The sequence below is a fragment of the Galleria mellonella genome, unplaced genomic scaffold (genome assembly GCF_026898425.1).
Source record: "Galleria mellonella isolate WM207_F2 unplaced genomic scaffold, CSIRO_AGI_GalMel_v1 utg312, whole genome shotgun sequence".
NCBI lineage: Eukaryota > Metazoa > Arthropoda > Insecta > Lepidoptera > Pyralidae > Galleria > Galleria mellonella.
In genome coordinates, this window is record NW_026442074.1 from 7,599,796 (window position 1) to 7,617,317 (window position 17,522).

The window sequence follows — 17,522 nt, forward strand, 5'->3', positions numbered from 1 at the left end:
ACAGCGGACAGTAAACGGCTGAAATGAAAATGACAATGAAATAAATATTTAAGCAGTGGCGAACTAAGCCTGTCAGAGACTCATGGCGGCAATGCTGAATGAGACTTCCAGTTTAAGAAGTTGATATAATTTTACAATCTTTTAATTTAGTTTACAGTTATATGTATAATATAATATAAACATATTTATTTATTTAAATCTTGCAAGTGAAATTTAAATTAAACTTATATAAACATACATAAGATATGGATGAGAAAAAAGAAGACGTTTGGAGGCCCCCCAGTACCAAAGACAAGAACAGTTAGACTTCCACTGTATTTAAGTAAACAATTAAATAGAAAATTTAATTGTCGAAAATTAAGCCTGTTTTAGCTTAGAAACGTGTCCTTAAGCCATTACATGTTTTTAATTTTATGACGGGGTTACCATTTCATTTGCTTTTATTAAAAAAATACAATGAAAATACCTTTTAATAAAATGTTACACTTTACATAATTTTCACACAGTAAAATAGCTTAATTACTTATTATTCAGGAATGTAAAATTATGAACTGTATAAAATATAGAGAGAATTAAAAATTACTTATTTTTCTTTTATTAAAATTTCAAATTTTTTTTATATTGCAATTTTATTTAGTGACCATTCATCTTAATGTTACAGCTATACAAAATATATAAATTAATTTATTAAATATTATAAATTATTAAAATAAAGTACTGACACTAAACAAAAACAGGTATAATTTAACAAATTGTAAATAAAAAAAATTCCGTGAAATATTTAATTAAATAAATTTTGGTGTTTTAATTGTTTTGTAATTTTTATTTTTTGTTTTCACAAATAAAACACGTATTAAGTTAATAAATTTATTGTACTTGCAATACGTGATTAAAAATGTACAATAATAAGAATACAATGTTTCTAGATTTGAGTTTAGCAAAAGAACTTGCTATCTAGTTGCTGGTATGAAAGTGTCTCAATAGATATAGCATGCATTGACAGTAATAGCAGAGTATAAATAATAGTTAGAACAAGATATAGAATTACACTAGGTGACCTATCACACGTTATTTTTCTCTCTTTTACATTGCCTTTTTTCTTATCGAAATAAAAATCCTATCTCTTAAGTTGAAGCTAATGTTACATATTTAAAATTGTTATTAAAATCAATTGAATGGTTTCTATGATGAGCATGACGGAACATCGTGATCCCGGATTTTTTTGTAAAGATATAGCCACTTGTATATCACCCATGTCATTTAAATATACATCAGTAATAAAAAACATATCTTTTAATTGTTTAATTGCTCTTTTATTATTTAGGTCGGATACAATTCCTTAAATTCTGGGCTTCCAATAGTATACTCATATATAATTATATAGTAATAATAGTACCACAGTATATGGAGTTTTTATAAGTATTTCTTTATACTGCGATAGTACCAAGTGAGATTGTTATTATATTTTCCAGAATTTCGATTAAATATTAAAGTTTATAATAAATGTAACTTAAATATAACTTAGACTCTCTACTCAGAATAATTTATTTCTCTCCTTTTGGCATGACATTACTTTTTTTTTGGCAACTCCAAACTTCCATTCCATAAATTAATACTAACAAATAAATCTTTTTATTATAATTACTGGTTTTTACCTGCTATTTTGTTAGCATTGATATACATACATAAAATGTAGTCTATGTCTTTTCTATCCTAAACACTATGTTATACACATTAAAATTTTATGACGATTTATTGAGTCGTTAAGCACCAAGAGGTACCATACAAATAAACATCACTCACTTCATTTTCACGTTTGCAATTTTAGTAAGGATTAATATAACATATCTCTTTCAAAGACAAAGCTTATCCTTGTTAACAAATTGTTAAATTAATCACTGTATCTTTTTTTACAAATAAAATAAAGATATATATAACATTTTAAATAGGTATATGTTTCTTATGTAGCAAGTATAGTAAGTAACCAAAAACAAACTTCCTTAAGTTTGAAATTTTTAAGAGGTAATATATCTGATGTCTGGCATTCTTAAAACAAAATCACCATTCTATTGCTATTTCAATTTGTACCTAAATATTATTTCTATTTTCTTCTATAATTAAACTTGTTAATATACACGGTCATAAGTTCTGATGGCTTTTCCATCCCATCCTTCGATTGTTGAAACCTAAAAATAAACAATACTTAAGAATAAATATTATCATTTTTATAACAACTAATTAATTTTAGTCAGATGTCTAATCATTTTTTATACAGTTTAGAATGAATGGCATACAAGCTTACTGCCCACCTGATGAAATGTGGTAACCGTCGTCTATAGACATGAGCAGTACCATGAACATAACAGAGTATACTGTTTCGCTCATGATACTCTCCATGCGTTGCCATTCCTGAGGCATAAGGTGTTAAGCCTCTGTACCTTGTAAATTTATTGCCATATAGCACCCTTCAAACCGAATACAGTCATGCAAATACAACTGCTTCACGATTGAAACATGGGACAGTGGTACCCAAACAACATCTTCCTTTTTTGTACAAAATCTTCCTTTGGTAAATATACATACATAAATATTTATTTTATTATATCTCAAATAAATGTTTATATTGTAATTTCCATTCATACTCAAAGTAGTTAAAAATTATTAATTAAAGTTCTTAATAAAAAAAATGGTTATTTTTTATTCAATTCTATAGAAATAGCAAAGTTTTACGATGATTTGATATCAGGATTTTGGACAAATACTTGGTGGCCAGATTTATCCTCCACAGACAGAAAAGTACGCAAGTGAAAAGCTTGAAAAAAGAAGTTATTAAAAGAAAAACCAAATTATATTGTCTTACCACTACTAATTTATCTTCGGAAAATGACCGCACGTGCTTGCTTACTTTTCCATTCTCATGCACTTCGATTTGTACAAAATCATCACCTTCAATTGTAAATGTTGACTTCATCTGGAAAAATGCAAAAATGTTACATTATTCGTAAACTATATAAACTATGCAATACTTAGTTTATATAGTTATATATAAATATATCATCATCGTGTCAGCCAATATTTATTAACTACTGAACATAGACCTTCCCCATAGACTGCCATATATAGTCATATTTAAATTGATTCCATATTTACAATATCAAACATAACCTTTAAACTTCTGAGTGTTCAAATTAAACTTCCGAATTGTAGAACTCTAAAAATTTGACTCAAGTAATAGCATACTTCAAATTGTGACAGTATCTTCAATTGATTTACTGTTTACAGTGAACAGCAAGCTTTTATTCATATATAATCTATATACATACATATCCAAGTATATTAGTTACGTAATGATAAAACTAAAACTAGGCCATACCTCCAGATGACATACAAGCGATACGCAAAATCTACTGGGCGCATTTTAATGAAACTTGATATGAGGATAACTTAGGCAGTGCCTTAGTGAGTGATACAAGGTGAAATTGAATAAAAGCATTCACAATTTTGGCTTACTGAAGTGCAACAACGCCGCAATTTACTGTTAATTTTCAAAAGCAATTCACCTATTTTCAATGTTTCTGACTGATTTTTCAAAAAGTTATGTGCTAGCGAATTAGAACACTGAACATGAAATAATTTTCTTATCTGTCACTTAAAATTTGGATTTTGATGGCAAAAGTGTATTTGAAAAATATCCAAAGTGAGTAACGAAGTAGGTAGGTGCAAAGTTTTCAACGGTGGACTTGTATGCAACGTATTCTATGATTAACATTTTAATTCGTTAACAAGGAACTTTTTAAATAATTGGTCAGAAACATTGAAAGTATTTGAATTGTTTTCGAAAGTTGACAGTTAATTGCAACGTTGCCACTCAGTAAACTAAAATCATAAACACTCTTAAGAGTGTATTCTAATAATGAAACTGAATATTATTACCAAAGTAGCATGCATCTATTAACAATAAAAAAATTGTTAAGTCTGTTAGTATGAGAGGCCCAAAATTGTAAAAGTTAATATTTTAAGAAGTGAAGTGTATATTTTACCGTAGCTCGAAAAATAATATCTAATGTAAAGGCTAAATGCACCGTGTTAGTACGAGAGATTTGAATTTTTAATCGTTTTTAGGGTACGATACTAAAAAGTTACAAATGAATTCTTATGGTGCGACTTTATTCGTCCATTCATTACAGAGTTTTATTTCATCAACTACTAACGCTATCGATGTGAAATTTGGAAAAAAATATTGATTTTGTTGACCCGCACATATTGTAAAAGAAATGATTGAAATTCTTTTTTTTATTTTGTTTACCAAATAGTCTAAAAGAAATAAACAAAATTTCGAACTAGTCCTGTTTAACCAAGTTTGATACCACATGAAAGAAACTTTATAATCGAAAATTTATTTTTATTCATGGTTATGTGAATTCAACTAGTACTTGACCAGTTTCATTTAACCGATAATTCTCTATCAGAAAAACGTGTATGTTTTTAGTAGCGATTACATCCTTAATATGATGCTATCGACATCGATTACACCCTGTATATTACGGGTATTATGAATAACTTGATACTATAGACACTTGACAATTACCTTGGCACCATCAGCTCTTTCTAAAATGACTTCCTCTCCCAGTTTGAACACATATTTCAAAGTCCTTATCGGGGTGGAAAATATGTAAGTGTATGTACCGTCTTCGTCCCGAGTCAACTCGCAGACGGGTGATACCGCTGCGGCTGCCTTACGGGAAAGGAAACCGATACCTGTAAAATTAATAATAATAATGAGATTTTTTTCGATCTGTACATGCTGTAGGCCGAAAATGGCCTTTACATCTTCACCAGGCGCGTGCAGGCGCGAGTACAGATGGCACTCCAAGCCCGCGAGAGGGGAGCGACAGAGTGTCGACTCTTTCCAATGGACTGCATAATAATTAGTGCCACATAATCTCACAAACCACATAATTTGACTAACCCTCAAGCTAAGACAGAACATAGGGTGTTTTAAAAGAAACCAGAAACATCAGGTGTGTCCACAGAGCACCTAATTACACCATTACAGCCGTTAACTGTTCACTATTGAACATAAGCTTCTCCCATAAGGGGGAGTTTTGCCAATAGTTGCCACCCCTAGCAGGCGGGTTGCCAACTGCAGTTAAGCTTTGGTTGATTTTTTAAGAGGGACGCTGCTGACCATCCTTCGATCATTATGCTCCCTTAGTCAACAACTACTAGAAAAACCTTCCAAGGTGGAGGATTAGTGCAGCAGTGGATACTTAATTGCTGATATGATGATGATCCTGTCACTAAAGTTATCAGATTAATGACCTGTAAAAATCAAGCAACGTTTTCCATGTCAGCTAGGTGTTTACTCTAAATCATTGTCTCTCAATAATTTTTATGTCACAATCCACGAAAAGGCCAAAAATTAAGTAAAAAATCTTGCGACCCCGTCATTATTAAATTTAATTTTTAAACAATGCCAAACATCGCATTAATTAATTAATGTTCGTAATTAATCATTTTAATTAAATAAAGTAAGCTATAGGTTTATTTTTTACATGTTTTAGTTACATTGTAATATTTAATTTTATAATGCTAAATTAATATTCGTTCCTTTAATAAATTAATCTTTCGAGGTCTTATTATTTTTCAACGGATTGCGACCTCCTTTAATAACAAACGCGACCCCCTCGAAGGTCGCGACCCCCCGATTGAGAAACGATGCTCTAAATATAATAACTTCCTAAGAGATTCAACCGCCTAAATAAAGTAAATTTAACGTTTTGTCCTTGACATAATATAAAAATAAACCTATTTACTACTTATGTATTTTTAAACTGAACCTGTGGAAGGATTTTTCCGTTTGACGTTCGTTGTATTATAATTAATAATGGAAAATTTTGAACCGATTTCAATGAATAATATTGGTATTAATTTATGTATAATAACAATTTGTAAAATACTATATATTATGTATATTATATAAAAAATGTCCACAACTATAATACGCAATATAGTAAGACGGAGGCGTTTTCCGACTTCGACCGCTGACGTTATAGTATTATTTATGTAAATTAGAAATAGTAAACAAGTTGACGACCCACCTGATGGAAAGTGATAACCATCGCCTATATACATGAACAGTATTATAGTCGTCACAGTATACTCTGTGACGCTCATGGTACCATCATACATTGCTATTTCTGAGAAATATAGAATTATCCCACTCTTCAAACCGAAACACAGCTATACATGTACAGCTGCTTTACAGTAGACACGAATGGGACAAAAGTACCCAAGTAGAAAACTTGTACAATGTCACATTGGTAAACGTAAAATAGACATGCCCATACTTCGCCGAGTATATTATAACTGACTGACCCAGCAAACATTGTTCTGTCATTGAATTTTTACTCATATCTATCAAATATACAAAAAAAAAACATAAAAATCTGTCAAACCATTTCGGAAGACTTCAACTACAAATACAGGGGGGAAGGGATTTTTAGTAATGGAGACTGAGAATTCCATTGCTAGCAATATACCCAACCAGGTAGACCTTCTCGCGGTGCCCCCTGGAAACTATCATGGTTAATTCTTGATGAATTCATCATGATGGACTAACTGGCCTGTTTTCATTTTCATCTATCACCTTTCACTGGTGTTCCGCCAGCGTATCCCGTTTGCGCAGGCGGGGTTACCATACCATTTTCACTCAAAAAAAAACTACAAATACCGTGACAAAGATTTTTATATCTTTAAATATAATATTGTACATAATTTACACGTTAAAAGATTTAATATACAATGGCGGACTGATCCCATAGAGGGATCCCTTACAGTGAACCTTTTTAATGTAATTCCCATAATGTGGTTCTAATAATAGCATAAACTTAACCTCTATCAATGTACAAAGGTTAAGTTAGTATAAAATAATGTATGCTTAACCATAATTATGTATACATATGGTCAGGAAGTTGTTAAATAGGTGAGCACTTTACCTACCATGACTTAGTACTCGAGTGACTAGTTTAAAACTAGTTTTAAACAGTAGGCATATTTCTGAATTTATTTTTAGATACTTAAAATCGATTGCTGACGCTTTTAAACAATAATTAACAGTCTTGTTGTATAGTGGATCAGCACACTATCTCACGATAGTCGCAGGTTCGATTCCTGCACAATATAGATATTTTTATCCATAAATATGTACAGCTGGGCGTTTGCTATGTACAAAAAACATGAATTTAAAAAACTTTTTATTTAATTATTCTTTTTCTTATAATTCTATTGCTTTTTAAGTAGCAATTGTACAATCCCTGCGTACTTCGGAACGTAATTGACTCGATGTAATAAGTCCAGTCGTATTTATTATTGTCTTATCTTAATAATATAATAATATTGTAACAAAACGATATCTGTAGAGATATCATTCATACATACATATAAAATATATTTGATACTTAATTTTTTTTAATATCTCATATATAGATATAAAATATTGAAAAAAAAGTAAGGGATTTTAATAGGAGCATTAGAAGCCAAAACAATAGTTTTTTAGAAATTTTGTCTGTTTGTCTGTCTGTATGTTTGTTTTTTGAATATCATGCAAAAGCAACTGCACCAAATTGAATACGGTTTTCACTGTTGTCTCCTTGAAGGTCTAATTCAAAATCTAATGTATATTTTATCTTGATACGCAATCTAAAAGGGATCTATTTCATTATTTTTCGGGCAAAAGCAGGCAAAATTAGTTATTTATAATACTTAGTCAGTTATCTAGGCTAAAAGAAATATTTTCTAAGTAAATTTTATTGATTGCAAAAAAATTCCTCATAGGTAATTTAAATTTTAGTGCAGCAAAAAAGCTATTGCGATCATAGTAAAATAAACAAGAAAATACATCCACATGTTTTTTTTCGAGCGACTTCAAAAAGAAGACGGTACTCAATCCGGTTTAATTTTTTATGTTTGTTACTTCATAACTGCGTCTGTTGTAAATCGATTTGGGAAATTGTTTTTTATCTAAAAGGAAATACTTACAGATTGGTCTCGTAGAAATTTTATCATAATCGGTTCATTAGTTTAGTTTTTAAATCAAAATACTGTTTGTTTTTTTTTTTTTGCTATGTTTGAAATTGGTTTTTTGTTTTGGCACACAATCAAAATTATTTGTGAATATAATATTTTACGAGATTTTCACAATTCTTTTCGTAGGCAAAGTTCAAATCGGGTTCGAATTAAATTAAATAAATCTAATAAACGTAATTCAGTGATTTCGCATTTTGGCGAAACAAAATGTACTCGTTAAGATGTATCGTCTGCGTCTAATCATACTAAAAAACACTTCGTTAATGATATGTGTGGTGCTTAGTAGGACCTTGACCGTAACATTATCACGTTAACTTACAACACATCATCTGAACTAAACCTTACGTCAATAACATTAAGGTTTTAATTCTGTATCATATGAAGAGTTATGGTGCCTTCAACTAGATTTTGGACTCTCGAATATTCAATATTTATGTTCGTAAGTAGACTGTTATCTAAATCATATGTTGTTACCACTTTCTAATTATTGAACTGGGGGGAAAGGGATTGTTAGTACTGAAGACTGAGAATCCTATTGCTAGCAATATACCCAACCAGGTCAACCTCCTCGCGGTTCCCCCTGGAAACTATCATGGTTAATTCCTGATGAATTTTATCATGATGAGCTAACTGGCCTGTTTTCATTCTCATCTATCACCCTTCACTGGTGCTCCGCCAGCGTATCCTGTTAGCGCAGGCGGGGTTACCATTCCATTTCATCCATCAAAAAAAATCTATTGAACTGTTATTTCTATTTATATTACAAGTGATTACTAATATTCTAGCCATATCTATAGTATAACTAATAATATGAATGTTAAATATATTTTCATTTTTTTTTTCATTTAAGTTCTTAATAATTTATCAGGTATGGAGCCCCCAAGCCAAACAATAAAAAAATTGTTATCTAATAGTAACTATATACTTGTTTTGATTTTTAATTTAATATTTGAATAAGTAAATTTTAAGTAAAAGTTATGAAATTAAATATTTTCTCTCAATATTATATAGCAGATAAATTTAGTCCTTATAAATTTTATATTACAATTAAATTGTAATATATAAATAAATTGAAATTTATCCCACATAACATAAAAACTTTCATCCAAAGCCATTTATTTAGATATTCACGATTGTATAACAATCATGCAACCGTCCACTACAAACTTTAATATTTATAATACTAAAAGCAATAACAATGAATTACATAACACTTTCATTTTGAAGAATTTTTGAATAATAATGTACTAAATATAGCATACACATTAAATACAACTACATCGCACTGTAATAAAAAACCTTGTCATTGTAAAAACTAGTAACTATGTTTACTTTTTTATTTAGTAGGTATCTAAATAAAAACGACTATAGAAAGATATGTATAGAATTTTTATATTAATTAATCAATGAAATTTTATTTAATAAATGTGAGTATTGTATTGTACTTATATTCATGTAGGACAATTATTTATAAAAACGTTAAACCTATTTTAGCTATTGAACTATTTTGTCTCTTTTACACTAAATACTCAGTTTGAAAGAAAATAGCAAAAAAGTATTTGAAATAGGTTTATAGAATGTTTTAATTTTATTGAATAAGAGGGTAAATAATTTCGTTAACAATAATAACTCTATTTACTAATACAACATAAGTATATACCGTCACATTATATTATTTCTCTATTACCAACAAAATCGGTGTTATCAAATTTCAGTAAGTGTACACACAAATTTTCTTATCTCAATAATTTTACAGATAACTGAATTTTTATTTTTTCTAGTTATTTATTTATTATATTTATAATTAATTTATAGAGACATTAAAAATAAACAACAAATATTTTAAATATTATACCTATTTCGATATTTAGATTTAGATATTTGTAGATTTGTTTCATTTGTAAGTTATAATGATATATATTTTACAGTAAATTTAAAAGTACCAAACTAACGCAATATTCCCCTAATGTCAAAAACAACAAAACTCTTTAATTTTAAAGCTATTATTGAATATTTATATATATTTTGTATTATCTATTGTAAATAAATATTTACAAGAATTATTTATAAACAGAGAAATTACGTTTAAAATGTTATTCTAACTAAACTCAAGTTCTTTATATTGATAATACAATCTGAAATATATTATTTTTGAATTAAAAAAAATACTTTTAAAATGTTTAATGTAGACACATTTTTAGTACAGTAATAATGAAACAAATAAATACCTTTCTAACGTTTAAATAATAAAGCAATTGGCATCTACATACCTAAAGACTTCAAAAACTCATCCAAATTTTCCGAACACTTCAACTTATATTTCTTTCCTAGATATTGATCCATTTTCGTTTAGCTCTGTCGACAGTCACAGTTAAAAATTTGTTTTATTAATTTACACAACAATTTGTTTACTCTTCGTCCAAACTGTTTGACCAGTCTAATCTCACTGAACCGTGGCGTACGGACCGTATATAGCAACTTACACTATAAAAACCTGTTCTTGAGAAACTATAACGATATAAACGTAGTGATTCCGCACTTTTGAATAAGAAATGAGTTAGATATCTTTCATAGACATATTATTTTACGATCTGTCAATTTAAGTTATATATATTTTTTTTTTATTTCTTACTATAATGTCTTTGTTTAATTAACAGTTTTATTTATTCTACTGGAATGCTAGCGCTCAAAATATGAAGATTTTTAACTAATGTGACTGTTATTATACACTACCCTGCTTTTGTAATTTGTAAAAAATTTTATGGTTCCAATAAATACATGTAATGTGCCCACCTAGATAAAGAATAAAAGATCCATCATTTAAAAAAAAAATATGTACTATGAAGATTTTTATTAAATTTTAACTAAATTTAGGTAAATAATACGAGTAACTATATACATAATTGATATGTTACATAAAATATTATAAATTGAAAGTTTGTAGAGATAACATATTTAATTGTCGTTTGTGTGTTGTAAGTAATGCAAAAAATCTGTCTATTTACTTGTTTATTTGTTGTTATTATCATCAACGTCGTCATATCAGTCATTAACAGCCCGCTGCTAAATTGGAGAGGAGCTCCCTATTGGAGTGGGTGAAACATCAGGTGTGCCTCCAGAGTGTCTAATCATGCCATACCATAATAGCCGTCAACTGTACCCTGCTAAACATTAGTCTTCCCCGTAAGAAGGGTTCGCAGGTAGCTAGTAAGAAATCTAGAATCGAATTTGTATCTGAACTATCTTTTATGAAATATTAAATATATTTTCATTTTTACTTTATATATAAAATGGCAAACACACTGACGATCCACTTAATGGAATTAGGTAACCTTCATCTATAGACATGAACAGTTCCATGAACATAACGAAGTATACTGTATCTCCCATGACAACCTTCATGCGTTGCTATTCCCAGTATTATGCCTCTGTATCCTGTTGTTTCATTGCTATATCCCACCCTTCAAACCGAAACACAGCCATCCAAACACAACTGCTTCACGGCAGAAACACAAATGGTACAGAGTTACGAAGAAATACCAAACAGAAGACTTTCGTACAAAGTCTCCTTTTGGTACTGGTGCAGTATTTTTCATGTATAGTACAAATAAAATACGAATCGCCAATTTAGGTTAATAATTTATTGTTTTAAAATACATAATTAGATAATAAAATTGTTTCTAAATCGGAGACGAACAATTGCAAATTTTTAAAAGCTGATAAAAAATCATGAACAAACATAATAGATACTGAAGAGTTACACCATAGACCGTATATTAGTAAAATCCATATCCTTTTATTATTGAAAATATAAAATATTTTATATTTTCGTAAATAAATTCACACGTTAATTGACGCGTTCGTAAACTCTGACGGCTTTGTCGTCCCATCCTTCAATAGTTGAAATCTGCAAATAAAAAAAAATGTATAGATAATAGGTTAATAATATGCCCAATTAACTCAGGTTTGCAATATATTTCAGGATTAGCAAACGAGCGAACTGCCAGCCTTATAATGGTGAATAACATTATGAGCTCCACACAATATCATGGTAGATACCCCAAGAATTGTTATTCCTGAGGGTTAGCGTGGTATTTTTTTAATGGGTGATAATGAAATGGTAACCCCGCTTGCGATATCGATATACGCTGGCTGGGCACCAGTAAGGAATGACAGGTGAGGATAAAGCAGGTCAGTTTGCCCATCGTGACGAATTCCACAAGAATTAACCACAATAGTTTTCAGAGAGAACCGCGTGGAGGTCGACCTGATAGGATGTACTGTAACGCGGAAATTAGACTCATTACTAACAATCTCATACCCCCGGTGTATTGTTGTTAGTTTGTAATTTGATTATTATGCTTTCATATCCATTCATATCGAAATTAGCAAATAGAATAATGACGGCATAAACATAAGTGAAACTGCCACATATAAATATGAGTAGGAGAGCTAGTAACGGCCGCTACACTGTAGTTTAATCAGAACTAGAGGTGTGTACAAATTTTTACCATCAGCTATCGAAATTGTAGTTACTAAAAATGTTCCCACAGACAGAAAAATAGTTATCCGCAATTAGACATGTTTACCTCCAACTTGCTGGAGTTTCGTCGGATAACCACAGAGTGTTTGTGTTCAGAAATTTAAGATATATATGTTATGTGACTTAAATCTTTACAATATTTTTTTTTAATTATATAATATATAAGTGTCGTTGTACTAATGTTTTCCTGGATGTATTGGGATACTGTAAAGCTCATCCAGTATAAATATAAAAAAAAAAGTTAATTAAATGAGAATCAAATAATGTTCTCTTACCACCACAATTTTATCTTCAGTAAATGTGCGCACGTGCCTGCTTCTTTTTCCATTGTCATGCACCTCTATTTGGATAAAGTCATCGCCTTCAAATGTAAATGTAGACATCATCTGTAAAAAAAGATGAAATAAATATTTGTAAACTATTAAAAAATAAACTATCATCATCATCATATCAGCCATTTACTGCCCACTGCTGAACATAGGCCTCTCCTATAAGAAGGGTCAGTAGTTGCCACGTTTGACAAACGAATTGGCAACCACAGGATTTTGTGATGTCTTTAGAGAGACGCTATTTTCCATCCCTCGACCATTTAGCTCCCTTAGTTGCCTGCCACAACACTCGCGGGAAAGGAACAGGGGACCTATTCTATTCCGAAACCATACACAAAATCATAATACCGTATAAAATATTTTATTTTTAAATGTATTATTCCCATATAAAAATTCAAAGTTTTGTAGCGCGATCTCCCGGGCACTTGAAAATTTCAAATATTTCGTGAAATCAAATTTGTACCTTGGGAAAGTTTTTAATTTTATTAATATAATCGCTACTTCTCGGCTTGATATATCCTTTACAAATAACTCTGTATAATACTTGGCAGTTACCTTGGCACCGTCCGCTCTTTCTGTAACAGTTTCCTCTCCTTCTTTGAACACATACTTCAAAGACTTCACCGGGCTGGTGAAACTGTAAGTATATGTACCGTCATCGGCACGAGTTAACTCACAGACGGGCGACAGAGATGTCGCAGTCTTCCGCTGAAGTAAACCGATACCTGTAAAGATATAAGGTAATTTTAGATACTTTATGTCTGTTGGTATATCTGTTATCTTCAATCGACACCAAAAGGAGAAGTTTACAATTAGATTTTTTTTTTATATTTCTTACCTTATAACTCTGTTATTTAAAAACCAATTTGGAAAATCATATTTTTACTAAAGTATATGCCACTTTTTTTTTATACAACTTAGAATGGCAAACAAGCTGACGGCCCACCTTAGTGAAAGTGGTAACCGTCGCCTATAGGCATGAGCAGTACCATGGACATAACAGAGTATACTATTTCGCCAATGATACCCCCCATGCGTTGCCATTTCTGAGGACTCAGGTGTTATTCCTCCGTACCCAGTAAATTCACGCCATATCCCACCCTTCAAACCGAAACACAGCCATGCAAACACAACTGCTTTACGGTTGAAACACGAATGGGACAAAGGTACCCAAGTAATCGACTTTTGTACAGAGTCTCTCTCCCACTTTCAGATTAGTATCTTAAAAATTTTATCAAATTCGATCCAGTAATTTTAGTAGTAGTAGTTTTTGCCACGATTAAAGCCGATTTTTTTTTATAGAACACAGTTTTAAATTACTTGATTCAACGAGTATTGTACTATAAGAATTAGTGGAATTGGTCTTTAATTTTGGACCGATTTTAATGAATGAATAGGTAATAATTAATACATAATTTTCAAATGCTTTACATTTGTCGACTCTTACCATTATTATGAATTTGACACTGAAAATTTACTGTGTGGTGGTCCCTACATACGAATAGAATGTTTTACCCCTTTCTTTCCCATATCTATCGTAAGAGGTAACTAAGGGAACTTAATTTTCAGGGTTCATGTATATACTTACGCTAGTTTATTTATTCCACTATAACTTATAAATTCCTGAACAGATTTTGACATATAGGTTATCGTTAGATTGTTTACATGATCTCAAGCGACACTGACTATAAATAATTTGTAAGTACGGGTAGTTCGTTTTGATGGGGCATTATTTTTTAACTACTAAACAAAATATACTAATTATTATTCAGGAATTAAGTGACGTATTTCCAATAGTAACATAAATTGTCCTTGTTAAATATATAAAGGTTAAATTATAAAATGACGTACTTAAGTAACTACTTTATAGTACTATTAATACGCACATTTGTAGGTTTATTTTTAAATATTTAAATTGGATTATGGACCCTTCTAAACAAGAATTGAATAACTTTAATGACGCAGCTGTTAAACATACTACTCGTTTTCTTTAACCACAAGTACCATTTTATGGTAAGACTACGGTGGTTACAATTACATAAGTGAAATAAAATTTCACTATATTTACAATTTCATGTGTACATAATCAAAACTATATTAATTAATTTACAATAATAATTTTTAAACACAAAAACCACCTTCACAGTTATTAAACTAAAGTTCTTTTTATTGGTAAACATGTTTAACTATTTAAATTTAGTATTCTAGCATACTCAACTTCATCTAACCTTTGAAAATAGAAAATTCTACGTTCTGTACCTGTGTTTGCTTAAAATAGCGTGATCATATGTCATGTTATAAAAAAAAAGTAAATAAAAATATTTATAAGATAATTTTTTAGTGCAATAATAAAGGAGCAAAAATGTATCTATTTAATATCCAAATTAAGCAATTAATAAATGCATAGTACATACCCAAAAACTTCAAAAAATCATCAAACTTGTCAGATGATTTCAGCTTGTATTTCTTTCCCAAATATTGGTCCATTTTCGTTTAGCTCCGTTAGTTAATCACTGTAAAGAATATGTTTTATTATTAATTGCAGAATTATTACTTTATTCTTTTTTTAAGCGTTTAAAAAACTATACAAAATAACCTACATTAGAAAAAAATATTCTTGATATGCTATAACGATATAAGACTAGTAATATCGCACTTATAAATAAGGAATGTGCTAAATTTCTTTTATACTCATCCCTATATCATCCTCCAGTTTATTTAAGTTATGCAATTTTTTCTATTCGTGTTATTCATCGATCTATTTGCGTACACGATTATAGAACTTAAATACAGATAACTTTACAATTAGATTCCGTTATTGTAGTAAATCTATTCATATTTATGTAGGCACAAGGTAAACTAGGTTTTCTATTACTTAGAGGAGACCTAGGAACGTTGGAACAATTTTAATATCATTAAACCATAACTTTTTCTCAAATTTTATTCATTTTTTTTTTCAAATTATAGGTGCCTCAGTACTTGTTTTATCGTACGTCGATATGAAAAAAGATGCATTATCGAAAAAATAGTGTCAAAAAAACTCAAAGTTCTAAACAGAGCGCGACGGTACTTCAAACTGAAGCAAAGCCTTCTGTTATATAAAGCACAAGTAAGGTCGTGTGTGGAGTACTGCTCTCATCTCTGGGATAGCTCTGCTCTGAACTTTCTACACGCTATCGATATTCTGCAGAAACAAACTCTCCGTATCTTGAAAGGCGCTGAGGTGAGCAAAACTTTAGAACCTTTACAATTACGTAGAGATATAGCCTCCCTCATTGTCTTCCACCGCCTATTCCTTAGGAAGTGCTCAGAAGAACTTCATTCCCTTATTCCACATTCTCTCTTCTAATGTCGCTCATCTTGGATGTACTAGCGACTACATCCATACATGGTGCGCAATCGTGTACAAGTAAATTTGCCAACTCTTACGTGAACCGTACCGTAAAAATGTGGATTGGTGTTTGCCGCAACTTGTTTTCTCCATCCTATAACCTCAGATACTTCAAACGTATCCTGAAACCTTTTTCTCCGTTTTTTCGGTTTACTTAGTAAGTCGGCATAATGCGAACAGACGTTGAGAGTAAATAATTGTCTTTACGGTTGATTGTTTTCATGGACCTTATTATCTCTGTATTCGCTCAGAATTGTGTGGTCACATAAATATAAAAAAAATATATAATAAAAAACAACAGTTTTTTAAATTATTTATCTATGTATTCATACTTTATTGTACACACCAAAAATACATACAGAAATATAACAATGGAAAGCAAATATACACAGGCGAGCTGAACTCTACAAGAGTTCTCTTCCAGCAACCCCACTGGAATATAACATCAATGTCAACGAACAAGACGGTGTACAATACTGTGACAATTAAAATAAACTACTTATAACAAAATAAACTGGACAAACTTAAGTTTTTACATAATCATGGCTGTGTTTCGGTTTCAAGGGTGGTATATGGCACTGAATTTACAGGGTATAATACTGAGGAATAACACCTGAGTCCTCAGAAATAGCAACGCATGGGGGTATCATGGTCTCATGGCCGGAACAGTATACTCTATTATGTCCATGGTACTGCTCATGTCTATAGATGAGGGTTATCACCTTTCATAGGATGGCGAATCTATTAAAGTTTTTAAATATTATGAAACCTATTTATAGATTTCGATTAATTTAATTAACATCAACTTACATCAGTTTCACTTCTCCTATGTCTCCTCCATTATATTTATACAATACTATATCTAGAAACTTTATAAAAATATATTGTTTTTAATATATTTTTTATTGCATTTATTAAGAGTACGAGATTATAAAAGCATCGAGAATTGTTTTAATTCAACTATGTACAAATCTTTAAGATGATAGATAGCACGTATTCGAGTTTTGTTTTTGTGTTACTTTTTATGCATTATGATCGTAGATAAGTAAAATAAAATAACGTATTTAGTAATATTTTTTATATCTATGATCATACTTATTACGTTTATCGTGACGACAAAAAATTTACTATATACAAGTATATAGGTACGTATTATTTTATTACAAGGTAT

The 17,522-nt window shown here is 30.3% G+C and overlaps 2 protein-coding genes across 2 annotated transcripts; both read right to left on the minus strand.

The window, feature by feature from the left end:
* Positions 1–853: 853 nt before the first annotated feature.
* Positions 854–10,554, minus strand: LOC113516475 (fatty acid-binding protein-like). The gene is made up of 4 exons (XM_052895994.1): positions 10,359–10,554; positions 4,589–4,758; positions 2,861–2,971; positions 854–2,186 (listed from the first exon to the last, which is right to left on the minus strand). Exons 1-4 carry the CDS (start codon positions 10,429–10,431, stop codon positions 2,127–2,129), a joined length of 414 nt encoding a protein of 137 aa, XP_052751954.1. The 5' UTR covers positions 10,432–10,554; the 3' UTR covers positions 854–2,126.
* A 1,155-nt stretch (positions 10,555–11,709) lies between these two features.
* Positions 11,710–15,714, minus strand: LOC116412847 (fatty acid-binding protein-like). The gene is made up of 5 exons (XM_052895989.1): positions 15,561–15,714; positions 15,375–15,473; positions 13,516–13,685; positions 12,907–13,017; positions 11,710–11,995 (listed from the first exon to the last, which is right to left on the minus strand). Exons 2-5 carry the CDS (start codon positions 15,445–15,447, stop codon positions 11,936–11,938), a joined length of 414 nt encoding a protein of 137 aa, XP_052751949.1. The 5' UTR covers positions 15,448–15,473; positions 15,561–15,714; the 3' UTR covers positions 11,710–11,935.
* Positions 15,715–17,522: the final 1,808 nt, after the last annotated feature.